At 51.8% G+C, this 21,873-nt stretch overlaps 1 protein-coding gene across 2 annotated transcripts in view; it reads left to right on the top strand.

The window, feature by feature from the left end:
* The window catches only part of USP34 (ubiquitin specific peptidase 34), a 2,709,276-nt gene that overhangs the window by 2,074,036 nt on the left and 613,367 nt on the right, over positions 1 to 21,873 (top strand). For both annotated transcript variants that reach the window (XM_086927486.1, XM_086927485.1), the window contains exons 59-60: positions 13,638 to 13,806; positions 13,920 to 13,994. In XM_086927486.1, the coding sequence (XP_086783612.1) occupies positions 13,638 to 13,806; positions 13,920 to 13,994 (244 nt within the window). The remainder of the gene's footprint in view (positions 1 to 13,637; positions 13,807 to 13,919; positions 13,995 to 21,873) is intronic.

Below are 21,873 nucleotides of genomic sequence, written 5' to 3'. Positions count from 1 at the left end.
TCTGGTTTGGGCGCGTTTAATAATGCACTGCGTACGCATGATCAGACACTTGGCAAACATTCGCATGTTGAGAGCTGGTGTAGAATCTGATGTGATCCATTTCTGCTAGTACCAGAGGTATGGGGCCGCTTTTGTAATCCCAAGAGGCCTTCTGTAGATATAAAATAACCTACTAGCAAGGGAGGGTGAAATATAGGTATATTTTAAACCTGTTTCCATTTAGCATTATAACATGCTTTCTCCTTTTGTATTTTATGGAATAGTAACTATGCTGATAATTTTGTTGCTTATAATATGTCTGCTTGTATTAGCTAAGATACTACGCATGAGAACACGGCATTAGAAATAAATATTTAAAAATTGCACGTGTCTTCTTTTACTCCCTGTTTTGTACTGGTTTGATAGTATAACGAAAGAGTGTTCATGTGTTCCACATTGCCTGAGGTAATCTAAGTTCCATGTTCTGGGTTGTCTAATCATTAGTGTTATGGAAGAGCCAATGAGACACTGATGCTAGGCTGGTGGGGGATGTTGGGTTCCACATTGCCTAAGGTAATCTAAGTTCCATGTTCTGGGTTCTGTAATCATTGGTGTTATGGAAGAGCCAATGAGACACTGATGCTAGTCTGGTAGGGGATGTTGGTGCTAAGGTGAGTTTTGTATGCACAGTTCTGTGTAGGAGCAGAATCCCTGCTACAAGGCTGGACACCTTCAGTAAGAGAATGTTCTCTTCCACCAGCCTGGCACTGTGGTAGGTGAACACTGCATGCCTATTGGGCCGTTATTCCCATACACTATGGTATTCGGTTAAGCAAGTGCTGCCTATGGTCCCGGAGGAGGCCCGGGCCGTACTCTGTCTCATGCTGTTGCTGATGGGGGAGATGAGGCAAAGTTCTCCATCAGATGTGGACTTGACACGGCCGAGTCGCTGGGTATAGCAACCTCATCGCCTGTGACTTTGCAGCACCATGCCTGGCTGAGAACATCTGTTTTTTCAGGGGATGTCCAAGCCTCCCTCATGGACATGCCCTTTCATGTATCTTGCTTTTTTGGAGACCAGGCGGATTCAGCACTGGAGCTCTTGTAGAACAGCAGGGCTATGGCCAGGTCCTTGGGCTTGTCTATGGCCTCTTGTCAACCCCAGTCTGCCTTCGGCCCCTTTCATGGCAACCTGAAGGCCCAGTAGGTGCACCATCAGAGGAATCTCTCCAATATGGTCCAGATCTTAGAGGGAAAGACCTGCAGTGGTGGCTAATACATCGCAGTTGGGTCAGTGGCAGACTTTTCTCCCTTCGCCAACCAGATCTAATGGTGGTTACAGATATGTCTCTCCTGGGCTGTGGTGAACATCTGGGAGAGGTGGAGATCAGAGGACTCTGGTCTCCAGCGGAGTCCAAGCTCCCATAAACCTGTTGGCGCTTCAGGCGATTCACTTGGCATTAAAAGCCTTTCTTCCTTGGATCAAGGGAAGGCTAGCATAAGTGTCCATGGATAACACCACTGCTGCGTGGTACTGTAACAAACAGAGCGGGATGGGATTGTGGACTCTGTATCTGAAAGAAACTGGTTAGTATTAGATTCCTTACCTTAGAATATCCCCAGGCGTCAGACTGGATCCGTAAACTTTTGCGTAGCAGTACCCTTGCGCGTCGGTAGGTGTCGTCTGCGGCTCTGCGTCAGTCGTGGGCGTCGTTGGCGGCAGGATGACTTCGCCGGAGTACTTAGACGCCACCCTCGCGCGCTGACGTCAGTTCTTCTTTTTTCCGCGCCAGCAAGTGCCGATCTGGAAAAAGTAATACCCTTAGTCAATTTTTGACTAAACTTTTTCGATCATTTTTGATCTTTGTTATGAAGTCGAACCACTCTGACGGTGCCGGTAGGGATGCCCGGGTTCAATCCCTGTGTCGACTGCAACCGACTCCCATCGCCGGTGTCTACATTGCCTGGGGCCCGACCACGATAATAAGTCGTGCCCCGACTGCCGGGCCTTGACGTCAAAGGCTAGGCCGGAGCGGTCCCGCAAGCGCCACGAGCTCCGGCAGTAGGCCCCACGCCGTTCGAGGTCCCGGTCCGGAAGGCGGTCGGGGGACCGGTCGCGGGCCCGAAGTCATCACAGCTCGGAGTGTCTACACCACTCCTCGGGCTCCAAGTCCTCAGGTACGAGGCACAAGAAGTCGAAGAAGCAACATCGCTCTTCTAACTCCCCCCGACGCTCGCACGACGCGGGTGCTCTGCCGGAGCCGCAGGCGTCGCAGCCTGCTCCATACCCGCCGGTCCCTGGGCAGAACGCGACGCCACAGGAGATCAATGCCTTCCTCACGGCCATGAGGTCGCTCACTCCTCCGTCGGATTCCGCTGTGCCTTCGGGCCCCGCAACCCGACTGGGAGCCCAAGCGGGCCGGGTGCTTCGGCCCCGGTGCCGTCGGGTGCTTTGGCCCCGGCGCCGCAGGGCCCCGCTGGATCCGGTTCCGGATCCAGGTCATCGCAGGTCGACGTTACGACCTCGCCGGCTCCGGCCTTCAGGGTGTCGCCCCCCGACACCGTCCCCTGACGACGACGTCCCCGGTCCCCCCTCGACCCGGTTCCGACGCCGGAGTGGCGCTGCTTGACGCCACATTCGACGTCGAGAGAAGACTTTTTCTTCTATGATCAGGCCCCATCATTTGACCCTGAGTACCAGGAGATGGGTGGCGAGGCGGATTGGGAGGTGTCTGTAGACCCTCTGGCACGTGAGGGCCAGTCTTATCCGGACTGGGCAGGTGAGCTAGGGGATGCCAGTGGTTTGAACACTTCGCCAGACACTGGTTTTGTCTCCCCTCCTACCGTGGCTACGGAGAAGGGGGCTGCCTATAATGTGGTGCTGACGCGGGAGGCCAAGGCCTTGGGCCTAGAGCTCCCCGTCGCGGCCGTGAGGACTAACCTCCTCACTGAGGTCCTTAAACCGCAGGCAAGCTCGGCTGAGCCTCTGCTGCCGTTTAATGAGGCCTTGTCAGACGTTCTTCTGGGCACTTGGTCCAAGCCTGCTACAGGTCTGCCTGTAGGTAGGAACGTGGCCAGGCGCCACCGCCCGGCTCCGAGCAACCCTTGATTCCTGTCCACCCACCCCACCCCCGAGCGCCTGGTCATCCAGGACTCTAACTCCCTGACCGCATTCCCGACGGCTCCCCCCGATCGGGAATCCAAGAGGTACGAACAGTATGGTAAAAAGATGTTCTCCTCCCTTAGTTTGGGGATGCGGTCGGTGAACACAGCGTGCCTCTTGGGCCGTTACACCCACTCTCTGTGGGACACGGTCGTGGACGTGCTGCCACAATGTCCGGAGGGGGTCCGGACTAAAATCACCCAAGCCCTTGTGGAGGGTCGAGATGCAGCACAGTATTCCATCCAGTATAGGCTGGATACCACAGACTCGCTGTTCAGGGCGATGGCAACGACGGTGGCGATTCGTCACCACGCCTGACTGAGGTCTGCCAACTTTTTGGCTGATGTCCAAAACACCCTTATGGACATGCTGTTTGATGGCCGTTGCCTCTTTGGCGACAAGGCAGACAGTGCACTTGAGCGCTTTAAGGACTCCAGGGCTACGGCCAAGTCCTTGGGCCTCTCGGCCCGCGCCAGAAATCTGTTGCCTTTCGTGGCCAAGGAAGGGGCGCCCCCACACGTCCTGCCAGCCACGGCCCGCAGACTAACATCCAGCGTGGTGGCGGACGTGGTAACCGCTGTGGCGGCGGTCGGGGACAATGGCGAGGTCAGTCCACACCTGCAGCATCCACCTCGAAACCCTCCTAGTCCGAGATTTCAGGCCCATGTGACGCCAGTGGGGGGCAAGGTTCGCCATCACCTCCTTCATGGGCGCACCGTTACATCGGACAGGTGGGTGCTGCAAATCGTCCGAAGGGGCTATTCCCTCCCCTTCGAGGCAACCCCTCCAGCCATGCCACCGCAGACCATCGCTTGTCAGGGGATCACTTGAGTCTTCTGCGAGAGGAAGTTAAGGCCCTCTTGGCCAAGGGGGCCATTGAGCACTTTTCTGGGCCAGAAGTAGGGTGCGGTTGCTACTCCCACTACTTTCTGGTTCCCAAGAAGGGCAAAGGGGGCCTACGCCCTATCTTCGACCTGCTGAACATCAACGGCTTCCTCCCGAAGGAGAAGTTCAAGATGCTGACATTGGCTCAGGTCTTAGCTGCCCTGGACCCGGAGACTGGATGGTAGCGTTGGACGCTTATTTTCACATCCCCGTCCTGCCGGCCCACTGGCATTACCTGCTGTTCACGGTAGGCCGCGAGCACTTTCAGTTTACCGTGCTCCCCTTCGGCCTTACCAGCGCCCCACGGGTGTTCACGAAAGTGATGGCGGTGGTCGCAGCTCATCTGCGCAGGTTTGGGGTTTCAGTCTTCCCCTACCTCAACGACTGGTTGTTGAAGGCGGGCATGCCCCATACAGTCGTCCGCCACCTGCAGACTACGGCCGACCTCCTGCATCTGCTGGGGTTCTCCATCAATGTGCCGAAGTCACACTTGTGTCCCTCTCAGAAGCTCCTCTTCATCGGAGTGGTTCTAGTCTCGGCGCAGTTTCGGGTTTGTCCTCCCGAACAGCGGGTTTGGGATATTCAGGCTCTGATTCCGATCTTTCAGCCGTTATCCCGTGTTGGACTTGGCCCTTCTGGCACGTTCACCCCTAAACTTTTTGCTTTGATATGTGACTTGGTGTTAGTTGTTTTCGGCTTCTGCGCACTTTCACTGTGTCCCAGTGTAAAGTTTGTGCGCACTCTAAATGCGTGTGGTGAGATTTGCCTGCCCTCCCATAGGAATGCATGGGGATTGTATGTGTCCATGTTAGTTCCTGATGTGTGGGGAGTGCAGGGTCGAGTTTGGTATGTGCAGACTCGTGAGAGTAAATGCTGCGTGATGATGTTTGCTGCTTCAATGTGTCTAGTGTGGAAGTGCCACTTCTAGAAGTTGGCATGTCTGTGTAATAAAGGTGAAATGACTGCCTGGCTTGTGATTGGCTGGAGCTGTCTGGTGTGCCAGGCTCCAGGAGTCAGGATGGGTCTGCCCCGGTGGTGAGTGGAGAGATCTGCATATTGATGGGAGGGAGGAGTGCACCTGGGACCTGAATAGGGCTGGGCTTTCCCTCCACAATGCTGGCTCCGCCCCCTGTGGTGAGACTGATGTCCCTAGCCTGTCCTGTGAATGGGTAGAGGGGCTGAGCACAACAGAGTGCTCCAAAACCATCTGCGACTGGTCTTCCCCCACCCTGCAGCCTTGACAAAGGATTTATGTGTATAAAAGGGGGCTGTGACCCCTTGCAAAATGTTCTGTTCCTGATCCAAGCTTGAGGGGGGCCTGCTGCTGCTGGGCGCCAGGAGGACGGCCACTGGGGACTGCCTCCCTGCCTGGGGGGCCCTGTGAGCTGGCCCCTGGGCCCAGCCTCTGCCCCCCTGCCTTTCTAAAGGACTTGCCCTGGACCTTTGCGCATCTAGCGCCTGGGAGCGCTTGGTTATGGTGCTGGGGAGCGCTGTGCTTCCCTGAGCAGTGCTTCCATGTTTAGAAACAGCAGCACAGAGCTGCGATTCCAGTCCTGAGGGATTCCCCAGCGTGGGGATCCCCTGTTGCTGATTTTCAAGCAAAGAAGGTGCCCAACCTGCATTTTGCCCCACAATTTTGCCGGTTTATGGTCCTATCGGGTGCCCATCCCGCCAAGGACCTTGTACCAGTGTGGTCTCTGTATTTTAAACCGGGTGTGTGAGAAGTTGGCCTGATATGCAGTGCTCACTATTCTAGTGATCACTATGTATCATTCCAAACGACCCTTATTGATGATTGGTTGTAAGTCAACCTTATAGACCAGCTATCCTAGTAGCATGGACAAGAGCAGTCTTTAGGCTAAACTCCAGAGGGCGTGTTAAGCCAGCTGTTATACCATCACATATACCCCTTGAACACCAAGTGAAAGGACACCACACAAGTTGTTATGAAAATAAAAGGTTATTTATTTATAACAAGTCTACCCTGATCTCTTTATGAGTCAGGGAGCTAAGCACATAACAAAACTCTTAAGAAAATACTTCAAGTTGCACAATTTACACAAATGCCTGAGGGGCACGAAAAACCATATACTACAAAAGTGGAATGCAAAATACTAGCAGGTAAGTAATTAGATCCAGAGGCTTCAGGATTGCTAGGACTACACTACTGAACCTTCAGGTTAGGAGCAGGAGGCCTAGGGAGATCGGGTGCAGAGTGTGCACTCTCACGCGGGATGTGGGACAAAGTCTATGGATACTAGTATCTCGTAAAGTTACAGTTATCGGACGAATCCGACTAGATAGGCTGAAAACGAAAAAGGATCTGGACACTTAGATAGTGAACCTACGTTGGAGCACCGAAATGCTCAGGTTACCTAGCCCAGGGGCTGCGGCTGCATAGGGTTCAAAAGACGTCGGGAATCCTCGTTACAGTCTATGGAGCCTGAAAGAAGAAGTTGCTGGCAGGCGACCAGTGATAAAGTTCGATGGGATCCAAGCCTGGATCGGAGTTGAAGATGACCTGAAAGCAGAGGGGACTCAGTTCTAAATCACTAGCCAGTGATTAGGGGGACACCAGGATGGCACCGGATGAAGTCACCTCGACCAGGTGAGTGGGCGACGCTGGGCTCTGCAGTCTCTCGAAACAGGAGGCGTTGTCGGCGACCAGGATGGAGGTGCGAGCTGTCCCACGAAGGTGTCTGCTGTCGGCACTGCTGAAACCAGGATTGGAGCAACAAGCCTTGGCAAAGGCAAGCCCACACGGTGGACTCAAGATGGCGTCTGGAGTGGACCAGGAGGGTCCGTGGTGCTCCTCTTTTGGAGGGGAGCAAGGGCCAGTCTGGAGCAACCAGACCAGCGATGGGAGTGTCGTGGTTCGTCGTCAGGAGGGCTACAAGCCAGCAGGCAAGTGGCCGGACAACGCGGTGAGCAGCAAAGAGCAGAAGGGGCCCCACGCAGATCTCGTGGATGCTAGCGGGCTGGACTTCGGTGCTGGAGCTGCTCAGGGTTAGGGCTTCTCAAACCCCAAAGCACTCACTCGAGGATCCCTCTGCGGTCGTGCTGGATAAGCGTTGTGCAGTTTTGAAGATGGTCGGTCCCTTCAGGTCTCGTCACACCCACGAATCTCAGCTGGGCTGATGATGCAGGTAGAGGTCAGAGGTGCCAGGGAATCCGGGTCTCGTCGAGCTGGGCAGTCTTGATCCGGAGGATGGACTTACAGCAATCCGCATGCGCTTAGATGGTGCCCGCTGGTGCAGGGTGGCTGCTCCTTAGCCACAAGGGAGAGTCTTCAGAAATGTTCAAGAGTTCTTTCGTGGAAAGACGTCAGGATTCAGAATTATCCAATTTAGGAAGGAGGTCAGCTGCAACCTTTATACTAAAGAAAGGGGCTGGCACATGACTAGGTCCTGCCCATGGGTGGGACCAGGAAGGGGGGTGGTTACACCCCTCTCCCTTTGTCCGGACTTTCCTCAGCTCAAGGGCTGGTGTGCCCCTGGAACTGGTTCAAGCCGGCATATGCACAGTGAGCACCGGGTGCCACTTGCAGTCACCTTCCTCTCAGCCCTGCCTACCTGGGATACACAAAACCCTGTCTGGGATGGTGCTAGCACCGCCCCTGACAGGAAACCCTTTGTCCAAGCTCTCCTCGCTGGAAGGACTCCCAGCAGCAGGAGGTCAGACTTGTGTCTGTGCTGGCAGCATCCATTTTGTGATGCTGAGGCTCGAGTTAACTTTAACCGGGGTTCACAGTTACATACATGTTGTGTCCCTCTAGAAGGGTGGAATGCTAACCCCGTCGCCAGAATTGGCGAGGGGTTAGTATTCCAATTCGTATGACACCTTACTCGACATGTTTTGATAAAGCGATACCAGAGTTGGCAAATAACCGCGAGGATTATAATGCACTTAAGAGTATATGGTACGCGTTATCATGGAACAGCTATTAGGACTTGGTTCCGCAAGCTGCAAACGGGCTCAGCTCATGCCAGAGCACCATCTCACATAATTCCAAGCACTCTGCCTTCAGGATTGATAAGGCCTGCCATAGGAGTGACTGATAGGAATACATGTGTCCATTTTAGGGTTAGATATAGGTATACTATATCTAAAGCAAAGGGTGATTACACCACCTTGCCCCAGCTGTCGTGCAGCCAGTTGTGTCAGATTTAGATGGCCAGCCAGGGGTGGCATAATACATGCTGCGGCCCCTGGTAGGCCCTGGGTACACCTATGCCCTGGGTACAGGGACTGATAAGGTGGCCCAGTACCAATTGATAAATGCACCTAAGGTACATGTGTCAATTTAGAGAGAGAACAGCTAGGCTGTGGGTCTGATTAGCAGGCCCGAAGCCTGGGAAAGTCGTAAACCAGTGAAGCAAAAAGCAAAAATCGGGGGTGATCATAGGATTGCAGACCCTACTCTCCTACAGGGTGCTTACCCGGTGTTGAACCGCCGCGGCCCGAGACTTGAGAAGAATTACTTCCGGGCCGCTGCCTAGTGCGACCCGGAAGTAGTGTTCCAAAATCGGAAGCTGACGGGAGCCCACCCCGCGCTCCAGTGCGAGAGAGAAGAGAAAAGAGGACGCCAGCGCCGGCTCGAGCAGGGCTCCCCTGAGGAACGGGAGAGCCCCGCCTGGCGCAAGGTGAGCAGTGCCGGAAATCACTGGCGGAAGTCAGCACGCACACGCCCCAGGAGCAGCGCTGGCAAAGGAGAGCCCGGGTGCTGCTCAAAGGAGAAAGAGCCGTCCAGAGGACCACCAGAGGAGTCCAGCACGACCGGCGAGTGCGGGCGTCTCGAGGCAGGGGCCCGCCCCAATATGTGGGGACATTTTGTGATTTAGAGCCCCCGAGGCTCCATCTGCAAGAGGGCATTTTGGTATTTCCAGTCCCCCGAGCGGGACTCCAACGAAGGGGGTAGTTGTTCAGAGCCCCACGGCTCCAACGTAAGTGGCAGCATTGTTGTTCGAGCCCGACAGGCTCCACCAGTTTGGGGGCATTTCTGAGGGTAGAGCGGCCCCGGTTGGCAGCGGGCCGCTCCCCCAGTGGGCAGCATTTACGTCGAGCCCACGAGGCTCCAAGGGGGCCATATCTGTTTATCGAGCCCTCGAGGCTCAAAAGGGACATTTTGTTTTTAGAGCCACGAGGCTCCTGAGGGCGCAGTTGTTTTATCCCTAGAGCCTGCCAGGCTCCCACGTTGTTCTTGGGCACAGTTATTTACCGAGAGCCCCCGAAGAGCCAGGAGGCACGCTGGTGCCAGGCTCAGTTCTCCAGCTGCCCAGCACTTAGTGGGCAGCTGCTTCGTTTAGCCCAGGAACCCTTGCGCACCCTTCTGTTTTGCTGCCTGCGCAGCCTGCCTAGACTTTGCTGGACACAGGGCGTTTAAGCCCCTGAGAGGCCAAGTTGGCCTTGCGTGGAGTACATGTTTTTGCCTCATGGGATTTTTTCGCAAATGTGATACTTGCCTACTGTGCTTTCTGCATCATGTGTAATGCCTTTTTGCCTATGCTTCTAAATGTATGTGTATACTTAGGAGGTTGTTTTTCCGAATACCGGTTCTATTAGTGAGTTCATGGTTCCCTATGTGATATTTGCCTAAGGTTGTTAGGATTGCGTAGTGTGTACTTACCTTTTACCAGTGGTTACTGGTTGTGTGCTACAGTTGCTATTTGGTGCTACAATTATTCTATGTTCTAAGTGTTATTCCTACAAAGTGCTATTTCTACTAAGTGCTAGTTCTACCAAGTGCTTATTCCTGACAGTGGTCCATGTGGCTTTGTCCTGTGTATATAATCCCCTTTAAATTCCGCCCGTGCCAGTGGCACAGTGTAAATTGGGTTTTTAATGTCTAATGTGTTTGGTATAATACAAAGGCTATTTATATATATAACCTTGTGTGGAGTTTCCTTTGTGGTGGGCCTTGGGTGTTGTTGCTAGGTGCGAGTGCAAACGCTTTACACCTCACTCCGGGATAAGCCTGACTGCTCGTGCCAAGGTACCAAGGGAGTGAGCAGGGGTTATCTTTGGCAGGTGACTTCCTTGCCCTGACTAGAGTGGTGGTTTCTCCCTGGCTTTGGCGTAAGCCTTAGCCAACCAGAAATCCCCATTTCTAACATCCCGGATCTCGGTCAGGTTGACGCTGCGGCTTCTGGGGCTGATGGCCTCCGGCATCCTTCTGGTGCATCACACCAGGTGGTAGAGGCAGGCTCTGCAGTGGGACCTGAAGTTTCAGTGGGCCCAGCATCAGGGCAACTTGTCCGACCATGTCTTGATCTCGAAGGGCACTGCAAGACAGTTGCAGTTGTGGCTCACGTACCGCGATTGGGTCAGTGGCAGATCCTTCTCCCTACCCCAACCGGAGCACGTAGTTGTGACGGACGCGTCCCTCCAGGGCTGGGGAGGCCACATGGGAGAGGCGGAGATCAGAGGCCTCTGGTCTCCAGCGGAGTCCCGGCTCCACATCAACCTTCTGGAGCTGCGGGCGATCCGGCTTGCACTGAAGGCATTCCTCCCCTCTGTCCGGGGGAGTGTAGTGCAGGTGTTCACGGACAACACCACCGCCATGTGGTACTGCAACTAACAGGGCGGGGTGGGGTCGTGGACCCTATACCAGGAGGCTCTGCGCCTCTGGCAGTGGCTGGAACATCAGGGCATGACCCCTGGTGGTTCAACACCTGGCAGGTTCCCTGAACGCCAGGGCGGACTAACTCAGCCGTCGGTGCATGATGGATTACGGATGGCGTCTGAACTCGGACGTGGCTCAAGGCCTCTTTCAGCAGTGGGGAGAGCCTTGGTTAGATCTATTCGCCACAGAAGAGAACGCGCAATGTCATCAGTTCTGCGCGTTGGAATTTCCAAGGCGGCACTCGCTCGGAGACGCTTTTCGTCGCAAGTGGAGCTGCAGTCTGTTGTACGCCTTTCCGCCTATACTACTTCTGCCCAGAGTGCTGAAGAAGATCAGGCGCGACTGGGCCCAAGCCATCCTTGTGGCTCCGGACTGGGCACGAAGATACTGGTATCCCGAGCTACTCAGCAAGTCTGTCGATCCCCCAATTCTGTCGCAGCAGCAGGGGACAGTCCTCCACCCGAACCTGTCCAGTCTCCACTTACATGCGTGAAGATTGAGCAGCGGCAGTTGAGGCCATTTTACTTGCCTCCTGAAGTCTGTAATGAGATTCTGGCATCCAGGCGTCCCTCCACAAAATCGGTATACGCCTGCAGGTGGAACAAATTTGCGGCATGGTGCACAGCAAAGGCTGTGGATCCCCTTTATGCCCCTCTTTCAGAGGTTCTCCTCTTTCTTCTTTCTCTTGCCCAGCAGGGCTCTGCTCTGGGCACTCTGAAGTGCTTCTCTCTGCCATTTCCGCCTTCTTAAGGCTTCCTGATCAGCCCTCTTTGTTCAAGTCCCCAGTTGTAAATAGATTTTTGAAGGGCATCACTCATATGTTCCCTCCTGTTCCTTTCGTGATGTTTCAGTGGGACTTGAACCTTGTTCTGACTTATCTGATGTGTGCTCCCTTCGAGCCACTTCATAATTGTCCTCTTTGTCTCCTTACTCTTAAGACTGCATTCCTGGTTGCCATCACCTCTGCCAAGAGAGTGAGTGAGATCCAGGCTCTTTCTTCTAAACCTCCTTTCCTTTCTGTCCATCCGGACAAAGTTGTGTTGCGGACGCGACCCTCTTGCCTGCCCAAGGTAGTCACAGCCTTCCACATCGGGCAGGCCATCACCTTGCCTACCTTCTTTCCGCCTCCGCATCCCTCGAAAGATGGAGAGGCTCCACCGTCTGGACCCAAAATGTGTGCTCTCAGTCTATCTGGATCGCAAACGCCAGTTCCGGGTGGATGACCAACTCTTTGTTGGTTACGTGGGTGCTAAGAAGGGTCGGGCGGTGCACAAGCGAACCATTTCTAGATGGGTCGTCTTGTGCATCAAGACTTCTTACTCTCTGGCTAGAAAGGAGCCTCCTGTGGGGCTACGTTCCCATTCCACTCTGGCCACGGCGGCTACTAATGCCCTGGGTCGGGGAGTCCCCTTGCAGGACATCTGTCAGGCAGCTATGGGGGCCTCGCTGCACACGTTCGCAAGACACTACTGCCTGGACAGCCAAGTCCGGAGAGATGGCTTTTTCGGCCTTTCCGTTCTCCAGGACTTTCTGGTGTGATCTTTGGTTCGCAGACCTATCACTGGGGTTGGTATTGCTGGGGTATCTATTCTAAGGTAATGAATCTAATACTAACCTGTTTCTTTCAGATGCACAAGTTACTTACCTTCGGTAACAATATATCTGTAAGAAACAGTAGTTAGTATTAGATTCCTTACCGCCCCACCCATCCTCCCCGTTCTGCGAACCGATATCTAGGGTTAAGGTTCACCCCTTTCAGGGCCCTAGTTGCTTGGCACCAGTGTTGGTTTTTAACATGGCTCTGCGTTTCTGCCGCGGAAAAGCTGTGTATAAGAACTGATGTCAGCACGCGAGGGCGGCGTCTAAGTACTCCGGCGACTCATCCTGGCACCAACGACGCCGACAACGGACGCGCAAGGGTACTGCTACGCAAAAGTTTCATGATCTAGTCTGACGCCTGGGGATATTCTAAGGTAAGGAATCTAATACTAACTACTGTTTCTTACAGATATATCGTTAGCGAAGGTAACTAACTTGTGCGTTAAGAGATGCTGAGCATCTGGACATGGCTGGGAACGTCTGGGCATATCCCTGGTGGTGTAGTATCCGTTGGGATCTCTGAATGCCAGCATGGACAAGCGCAGCCCCAGATACCTAGCGGACCACGTATTGCATCTCCATCCGGAGGTGGTGCAAGATCTCTTTCAACAGTGGGGAGAGCCTTGGTTAGATCTGTTTGCCACTTCTGAGAATGCGCAATGTCAGCAGTTCTGCTCGCTTTTTTGTTTAATCAGGTTAGCAGACCTACCTCTGGGGTGGTATTGCTTGGGTATCTATTCAAAGGTAAGGAATCTGTGGCTAGATGTTTCTATTAGTTGAGCAATAATGCTTTATTTGGTAGAGACTCTATAGCTAGCCGCAGATTCCTGACTGACCCGCTCACTCTCAACGCTCTGTGATCCAGTTCAGGTATACGAGAACCCCTTTTCAGGGCCTTCGTCTTTTCCATTGCAGTGGTCAGTTCTCATCGTGGCAGCACGCTTCTGACATGAAAGTTGAGAAAGTAACTGACATCAGCGTGTTGAGGTAGCACCTGTATAGGCACCGCACAAGTCGCTTCCGGCGTGGATGCCTTAAGATGACACCTACCGGCACACAGGCGGACTGCCCGAAAATCCAGTTAGGGGATATTCAAAGGTAAGGAATCTGCAGCTACATAGTCTTTACCAGTTAAAGCATTATCGAAGGTAGGTAACTTGTTCTTACCTGGCAGGTTCAGCTTAGTATAACACCACAAAACCTTAAAATACTGTGTTTCAATTAAGGCAACCTGCCCAGCATCTGGGAAGTAACTTCTTGTGCAGCTGCTTCCTATAGTTATGATACATCTACTGGTGAATAATAATGAGGGATTTTTTAATAAATTTTAATGAAAAAGACATTCTGCAGGTTTAATGTTTTATCAAATCTTTTAATTAAATCTTTCAGGTCTGATGACATAGATGGACCTATGGAAGATATTGGCAGCCGCTCCTGTGTAACCCGCTTTGTAAAGACTCTGTTGTCCATCATGGAGCATGGTGTCAAACCTCACAGCAAACACCTCACTGAGTACTTTGCATTTCTTTACGAGTTTGCCAAAATGGGGGAAGAAGAGGTAAATTAATTAAACAAATGCTCTTCGTGAAAATACATATACTGTATATGACAACTCTTTTCGTGAATATAGCTGTAGATTTTAAAAGTAATACAAGGCTTGTTTGTTTTTAGAGTCAGTTTTTGCTGTCTTTGCAAGCAATATCAACAATGGTGCATTTCTACATGGGAACTAAAGGCCCTGAAAATGTAAGTGACATTTTTTGTTAATTCCTATACTGTTTGAGTATAATTATTATTTTTATGGGCTAGTTCTTAAAACCTCTGCCTGAAACCCTTTCATAGGGACACGGGGCACGCAGGGGCTACTGGCCCAAACATGGAGGTTGATGCCTTTTAATCCTGATGTCCCGATGTAGGAAGCTAGCTCTTTATATAGTGGACCAAAAAGAGATACACTGTGTAAAGAGTCCAGGAAAACCCCAAAGGAATTACAGGGCCACAAATGAGGCCCCAAGTGCCCTCTTTTGTGGTAGTATGGGTGAACACTTGGTCATATACGGGGGTAGTTGTGGGAAAGTAGGATCTGCTTTCATGGTTACCCACACTTTTTGCTGGTGTCAGTATGTTTGTTTGACTAGTCTGGCTGGGATCCTACTAATCAGGACCTCAGCCACTGTGCTTCCTCCGTAAATGTGACCTGGTAAATACTTTGGAACATCCACAATTGGCTGCTGGGTTACCCTTGTAAGTCCCTGGTATATGGTACTAAGTTACCCAGGGCATGAGTACACCAGGGGTGTCCCATGGGCTGCAGCATGTATTATGCCACCCATGAGAGACCACTCAAACTGTGACTACAGGCTTGCCATTGCAGCCTGTGTTAGCTAGTGCTGGCACCACTAACGAAAGTTATATTTTTCCTTATATCTGAGGTAACTGCACTTAAAACCTATAAGTTAACCATAAGGCAGGCCTTTTAATCCTGAAGGCAGGGTGCATGGTTATATGTGTGAGGAAACCCCTGCATGGCCAGGACACCCCTACAAACCCCGGAATAGAATCTCCAGGCTTTGTAAGTGTAGTCTGCCATTTTTATACATATAGTGGCTATGTGTCATTATGCGATGGCTAACTATATTGTAACTATGCCGAACCTTGGCGTTTTTGGTATCAAAGATGTTGAAATCATACCCAATGCCATTACCGGTGTTGGTGGTATGATTCCATTCACAGGGGGGCTCCTCTGCGAAGCCCCCCTTACTCCTGGTAACAACCTTCCAGGATCTGCCAGCACGCAAGTGCTGCTGCCGACCCTAGACTCTAATCTGCCCTCCTGCTGCTGAGCTGAGCTAGAGCAGGGGAAGGTAGAACAATAGGTTTCCTGTCACAGGTAGGTGTGGCCACCCCACAGACAGGACTTAGTCTATTGGGCTGGGCTGGGTGCGCTTGCCAACACCCACAGACTGCTTTGAAGGGCACGTCTGGTGTCCTCCTTGCATACTCTAGTTAGAACCAGTTCTGGTAGCCCGCTCTGGTGCGGAAGTGGACAAAAGACATGGGAGCATTCTCCCCTCCGTCCTGCCCCTCCTCTGGGAGGGTGCCTGAGCCATCCTAACCACTTTCCTAGGGTATACATGGGCTTACCTGTGGGTGGGTCATCAGATACGTAGTGGGACATGACTCAAGCCTGAAACCATGTCACTCTTCGACCGTCTGGACACTTGGACTTCGCCTGGAACCGAGACTGCAGCAAGTAAGACTCCTGCTGCTTCTGGTCTCGCTATTCTGCAATTCGTCTTCATCGTCTTTGTCTGTGCTTCATCCAGGATCTCCAACAGACCTGTGAGCATCAAGGCAACCAAAGTAATCTCCCTTGGCGTGAAAGAGTCACTTGCCTGCATCTGCAGGCACCGCAACGAAGCTGACCGGTCTGCTGCTCCTGATGTCCCACGGATTACGAAAGGCTCAGCAACTCAGTTGGTGATTCTACAAGTCCCTCGAGGCCTGACCTGTCCTCTCTGCAATTTTGGGGCCAGTATCCCTCGTCAGAACCGCGGGGATAGAACCTCTGTGCACCGCATCAACATGCTATTGCTAATCCTTGTTGGCTCTGCACTCCGGAGATCTTTCGGCTACAAGAAGCTCCATCCCCCAGCATCTCTTCTTCTAAGATCTTCTTCCTTACCGCATCCTCTACACCTTAGGCCTTCATCTTTGGTGAGCTACTCGAGGTCCTCTTGCGACTCCTATGACTTTGGCCCGTGCATCCTCTCGAAGGTCTGCTCTTGCTTCAGTGGGCTCCCCTACTTTCCCGAGACCTGCTCGGACTCTCCTGCACTTGGTGAGTCTCTTGCATATTGCAGGTCCCAATGCTTTTCACGTCTGTTGCTGCTGCCGAGGCTGGTTTGTCCTCTTGTCGGACACTGACCCCGTGGTTCTCGACTTACAACGTGGGACAACTTTTGAACGCCTCCTTGTCTTCCACAGCGTCAGCTGGTCCTCACAACTGCAGCAACAAGGTCACCGTCATCACTCCTGCATCTTCGGTCATTGCTCTTCTGTGCCTCCTGGTCACTTCTGAGTGGCATAGACTCTGTCCCCACTGCTTACAGGTTCTTCTCTTCAGGGAATCCACCCTTGGATTCCACCGGACTCTTGCACATTCGGCGCCTGCTGCATCTTTTCTGAAGTCCTCCACTGTGGTTCACGGTGGTATCTAACGTCACTTAGCACAATCATCAAAGATCTTAACCCAACAAAGCCTATTACCACATGAAAATATGACAAATTTGCCTAAGGGCGTACCAAATGATTGCACTCAAAAACGTAGTTTTGACTTTCTATCACAAACATCTACCCCTATTCCTAATGGGGTATCCCATTTCTCTCCCTTCAGCAACACTGTCTCACCCGAGGCGTCGATCAAAGCAAGCCCTACTATAGCTTCACCTGCAATCTTTAACAACTCTAAAACCGGAATTAAAGACTACTGTCTCAATTACGACCCTAACAAAAATCTTCAAAAAGACCAAACTCACCTTTCTATCAACTCGTCTTTCGCCTGTAATCATCCCATTGAAAACAATCTCAACCGGGCAGACCTTAGACAAGGGTCTTCCCAAGTTAGTCCAGGAACGTCTAAAGTTGAAATGCTTCTCGCAGCCACTAACCAAGCTCTGAACTCTATGGCTAATGCTGCCCATATGCACGCGGATAAATTGGAGACACAGATAATCATTTTGCAATTATTAGCAGACTCCATAACGGGTATAGACTCTAAACTGGAACAGCTAAACTCACTGATACGACGAGCTCAAAAAAATGCTGGAAAAATTTCAACTCTGCAGTACATTCAAACCAGGAACTGTCTGCAAGTACAACCTCGCATCCTAATCATGCTCAGACAAACTGTATCTGTGAGCCTTTAATAAAAAAAACTTGAGTCCTTGCCCGAAATAATGTCTACTTTAATAGAAGATTTAAAGATAAAGTCTCAAACTATACCACTGAAAACAAGCTCTCCAACTCCACACCAAACCCAAGAAACTTCACGTACAGCAAAATGAAACCTCAACAATTCAGTCAGCCCTAGTGATAATTATAATACCTTAAAACTGGATCAACAACGACTTAATGCCACAATAAATACCCATCTTGATCAACCATCTACCACAATAAGCTCTTCCATTCCTTTAATTGAGACCAAACAAATTCTAAAGGAAGGAACCTAGATGTCCAGAAAGAACAAGAAAAACCTGAAGAAACTAAATAAAGCAACAAAAAAAAGCAACACATTACGGCAATGGCTTGGAACAAACACTAGGGACCCCCCTACAAAACAGGCGGAGGAGCCAGAAAAATCAAGAGACTTGCGAAAAGACACCACTGAAAACATGAAATCACCTCCAAATCCTGCGCAGAAACTAATAGCCCCAAAGGAGAACAAAACAATTACCAACAGCAAAAATAATAAAAAATCTTGTAGTAATCATCCAATTCAAAACGAGAACTGTATTGAATTAGCAACTAAAAGCCCCTCTGCTGTCGCTAGTGCAAAAAGCACATCTACCATCGAATACCTAGGACAAACAAAAAGATCTACCATTGTAGAAATTGCATTACCAAGAACTGACGGAAAATTAATCGACAATGGGGTTACAATAGAGAACGCTGGTTCCAACATTGACACCCCCCAATCAAGAACTTGTTACGAGCAATCTGCCAACAAGTAACCGCGCTTCGATTTTAAAGTCTACTACTCAAGAAAACCTAGAGCACTTAGGCATCGAAAAGCCCCCGACAGATCTTCTATTCTGTTGCCCCAACCAGGCACAATCACGCAAAGACAATACTAACAACCAAGAATATCGACCTATACAGCCACAAAAAAAAAAAAAGTATTGCTAAGCCCGGAATATGAATCTCAGGGTCAATGGGATATTCTAAACAGGGGAAATATTCTATTTTTATTTTTTTTAATTTTTATTGTGATGGAAGCAGGTTATTCTGTACAGTGCCTCGTCTGAGGGATAACAAAACCAAGCATCAATTAACCAGGCAATGCCTCACACAGCCATTCAGCCCACATCCCGGGGGCCGGGCGTCGTTCCACTTCCATGTCGTCAGATCACTACTGCCCAGAGAACTAATCGAGGAAAACTGCACGTACTGTCAATTCAAAATGGCCATCACTTTTACGTTCCCCCCCCCCCTCAAAACTCTTGTTTCATGAAAATGTATCCATTGCAATGTCTTATAGCAGCTTAACTATTTGGTCATTTCAGGCAGCAACTATACTTCTATATCCCTCTCCACCTCCTCGAGTGTCCAAAGATCAATCCCTAAATGATGCATCTCACAGTCGGTGCCTCAGGGCACCCCTTATGCAAACAACTTGGAACCCCTCGGGCCCTCCCCCTTCTCTGCCCTCAGGGAATAAAAGAACATAGACCTCTCTTCCCTCCCAGCCCCCCGTCTAAGCCATGGTAGGATCGCCATTTAGCCCAGACCCTGCGGAATTTTTTCAGGCATCCCCTGGCCTTGTAGGTTACTCTTTCAGCTGCCATATAGAGGTCCAGCCCCCTCTTCCATTCCTCTATGTCTGGTGTCTCCTGTGCTCCCCAGTGTTTTGCAAAGTCCCGTTTCGCAACCACCAGTGCCAGCACTAGGAATGTGATGAGTGGTCGCGGGAGGTCAACCTCAGTAGTCAAACCCAGCAACGCCAACTTAGGCTCCTGTTGGAGTGGGATCCTAAGAACCTCCCAGTTCAGTGAAGATGTGTGTCCAATAGATCTGTATCCTATTACATGCCCATATAGTGTGGAAGAAGTCTCCCTCCTGCTGCAGGCACCTGAGGCAACGGGCGTCTGCCACCCTCCCCATACGTAGGAGACCTTGTCGGTCATAGTACGTTCTGTGTAACACGTTAAGTTGTATGAGGCGTAATCTCGATTTGATGGCCACCTCCCTAGGGTGCATCAGGACCATCTCCCAATCCAGGTCTTCCATCTCTCCCACACTCCTCTAAGCTTTGCCAAATCCCCGAACATGTTGTTAGTTAGAGTCTTGTAGGTAAGGGAAACCGCCTGTCCCACCATCTGTTCTTGGAGTAGGAGCCCCTCTAGCGGCGCGTATTCCGGGATGTCCTGTAGCGGTACTTTCTGAGCCCTCCACGTGTTGCGGAACTGTAGGTATTTAAAGAGCTGCGATTCGTGGAGGATGAAGTCACCCTGGAGGGCCCCGAAGGACTTCAGTTCCCCCTTAATAATCACATCTCCTATAGTGGAGATGCCTATATCGTCCCATCTTTGGAATCTGCGTAGTTTGCTGAGCTCCGTCAACCAGTGACAGTGCCACAGCGGGGTCTGCCGTGTAAGCTTCTTCTCCCACCCCATACGTTTCGTGGCGCTGGTCCAGGCTGTGAGGGTCAGAACCGTTGCCGGGAGGAGCCGCGCCCGTCCGGTGCCACCATATAGGTAGCTTAGTAGATTCTTAGGTGACATTTTATGCCTCTCCAAGGCATACGTCGGGTGGTCCGCAGGGGTATGCAGCCAGGCATTGATCAGCGTCAGATGCTCTGCCCAGTAATAGGCCTCCAGGTTAGGCAACGAAATGCCTACTGTATTGATGCCTCTGGAGCGTAGTCAGGGCCACCCGCAGTTGTTTACCCAGCCACAGAAAAGTGCGCAGGTCCGAATGGATCCTATTGAACACCGCAACCGGTATCGGATAATACTCGTTTTGTCGCACATAAAGAAATTTTGAAAGGATTATCATTTTATACATGGCCGCTCTACCCAAGAGTGTGAGTGGGAGCTGTCTCCAACGGTCCATGTCAGCCACTGCGTTCAGTATGATGCGCTCCAGATTCCTCCGGAACGGTAGAGCCACATTCGAGGTGATGTATACTCCGAGGTATTGAAAGCCTTCAGTGGTAGTCAGGAGTCGCTTCGGCAGCCATCCCAACCGGTCCTGCACCCCAGGGTCGTACAGGATAGACTTATGCCAATTTATGGTATGACCCGCTCTCCCGCCATACAGCGCCAATTCTCGAAATAGCGCCGGGACTGTGGACTCTGGTCTAGTAATGTAGAGGAGGACATCGTCCGCATATAGCGAAATCTTTTCTTGGCCTAGATCGGTGCCTGGCTTCACAAAGCCCATTATGTCCTCGTTCTGATGGATCCTAGCTGCCAGTATCTCGATGGTGAGTGTAAAAAGCAGAGGAGAAAGGGGGCATCCCTGCTGGGTGCCCCTCCGTATCGGGAATTCTAGGGACAGTCTGCCATTCACACGCACCCTCGCTCTAGGGGTAGTATAGAGGAGCTGAACCCACCTCTGGAATTTTGGGCCGAATCCAAACTTCTGGAGCACCGCCATAAGAAAAGGCCAGTGTACGGCGTCAAAGGCCTTCTCCGCGTCAAGGGAGAGGAACCAGTGGGGTTCAACTCGTTCCTTCCCCTCCTGTAGCCAATTGTGTGTCCTTCTCAGGTTCAATTTTGTCGCCCTATCCGGCAGGAAGCCGGACTGGTCCTGGTGTATGAGATCAGGTATGGCCAACCGCAGATGGCCTGCCAGGATTGTCGCTAGGATCTTCACCTCCATATTCAGGAGGGATATCGGGCGGTAGGATGCACAGTCCTCCCGAGGCTTACCTTCTTAATAGATTGGCACTATCGTGGCCATCGAGAGGTCCGGCTGTAGCTCCACCTCCTGATATGCGTCAAAGTAGAGACTCTTAAGGTGTCGGAACAGGAGGTCCGCCGCACGCTTAAAACATTCTGCGGGAAAGCCTTGGCCCCCCGGTGTTTTCCCCGGTTTCAATTTTGCAATCGCTTCAGTTATGTCCTCTGTCGAGATGTCCGCCTCCAGACCCGCTACGGCTTCCGGAGTCAGCACCGGAATGTCTGTCCGAGACATATAGGCCAATGCCTCGTCGCTTGTGCCCAAGTCTTGCGCGGCATAGAAGCCTTCATAGTGAGCGGCGAAAACATTGGTTATCTCCCCGTCTGCACACACTAGTACCCCCTCCCTGTTCCTAATAGTGTCCACCCATCTAGCCGCTCTCTCCTTTTTACTGAGCCATGCCAGTAGCTTGCCGGACTTGTGTTCCACGTCATAGAGGCGGTGGAGGGTGGCCAGGGATTGCGTTTTCGCCTCATTAGTTACCAACTCTCTGTAGCGCCTTTGGGCGTCTAACAGCTGTCTAAGGGTTTCCGAGTGTCTCTCGCGTTGGTACTCCCTTTCCAGGTCCAGCACCGTGCGTTCCACCGCCATAACTTCGGCATGGCCCCTATGCCTTTCCTCCCTCAGCCTGCCTCCTATTCTGTCTCTCAAAACCGGTTTTAGGGCTTCCCAGAATGTGACCCCGCAGTCCACCGAGCCCTCGTTCTCGGCCACGTAGACCTTGATGTCTGCTCTGAGACCCCTGACTATAGATGCATTTTGCAGGTCCCATGCCGCAAGGCGCCAGGAGGAATCCATCGCGCCCCGACCTCCTCCCACTCGTACAAACAGAGGCGAGCGATCGGACACACCTCTGGCGCTGTACTCCGCAGTAGCTGTACCTCTCAAGTGTTGTCTGGACATGAAGACATAATCTAGTCTCGAGAATACCTTATGTGCC

Source organism: Lissotriton vulgaris, chromosome 6 (assembly GCF_964263255.1).
Source record: "Lissotriton vulgaris chromosome 6, aLisVul1.2, whole genome shotgun sequence".
NCBI lineage: Eukaryota > Metazoa > Chordata > Amphibia > Caudata > Salamandridae > Lissotriton > Lissotriton vulgaris.
The sequence above is the reverse complement of the archived record's forward strand: the minus strand, read 5'-3'. Positions and strand labels throughout refer to the sequence as shown.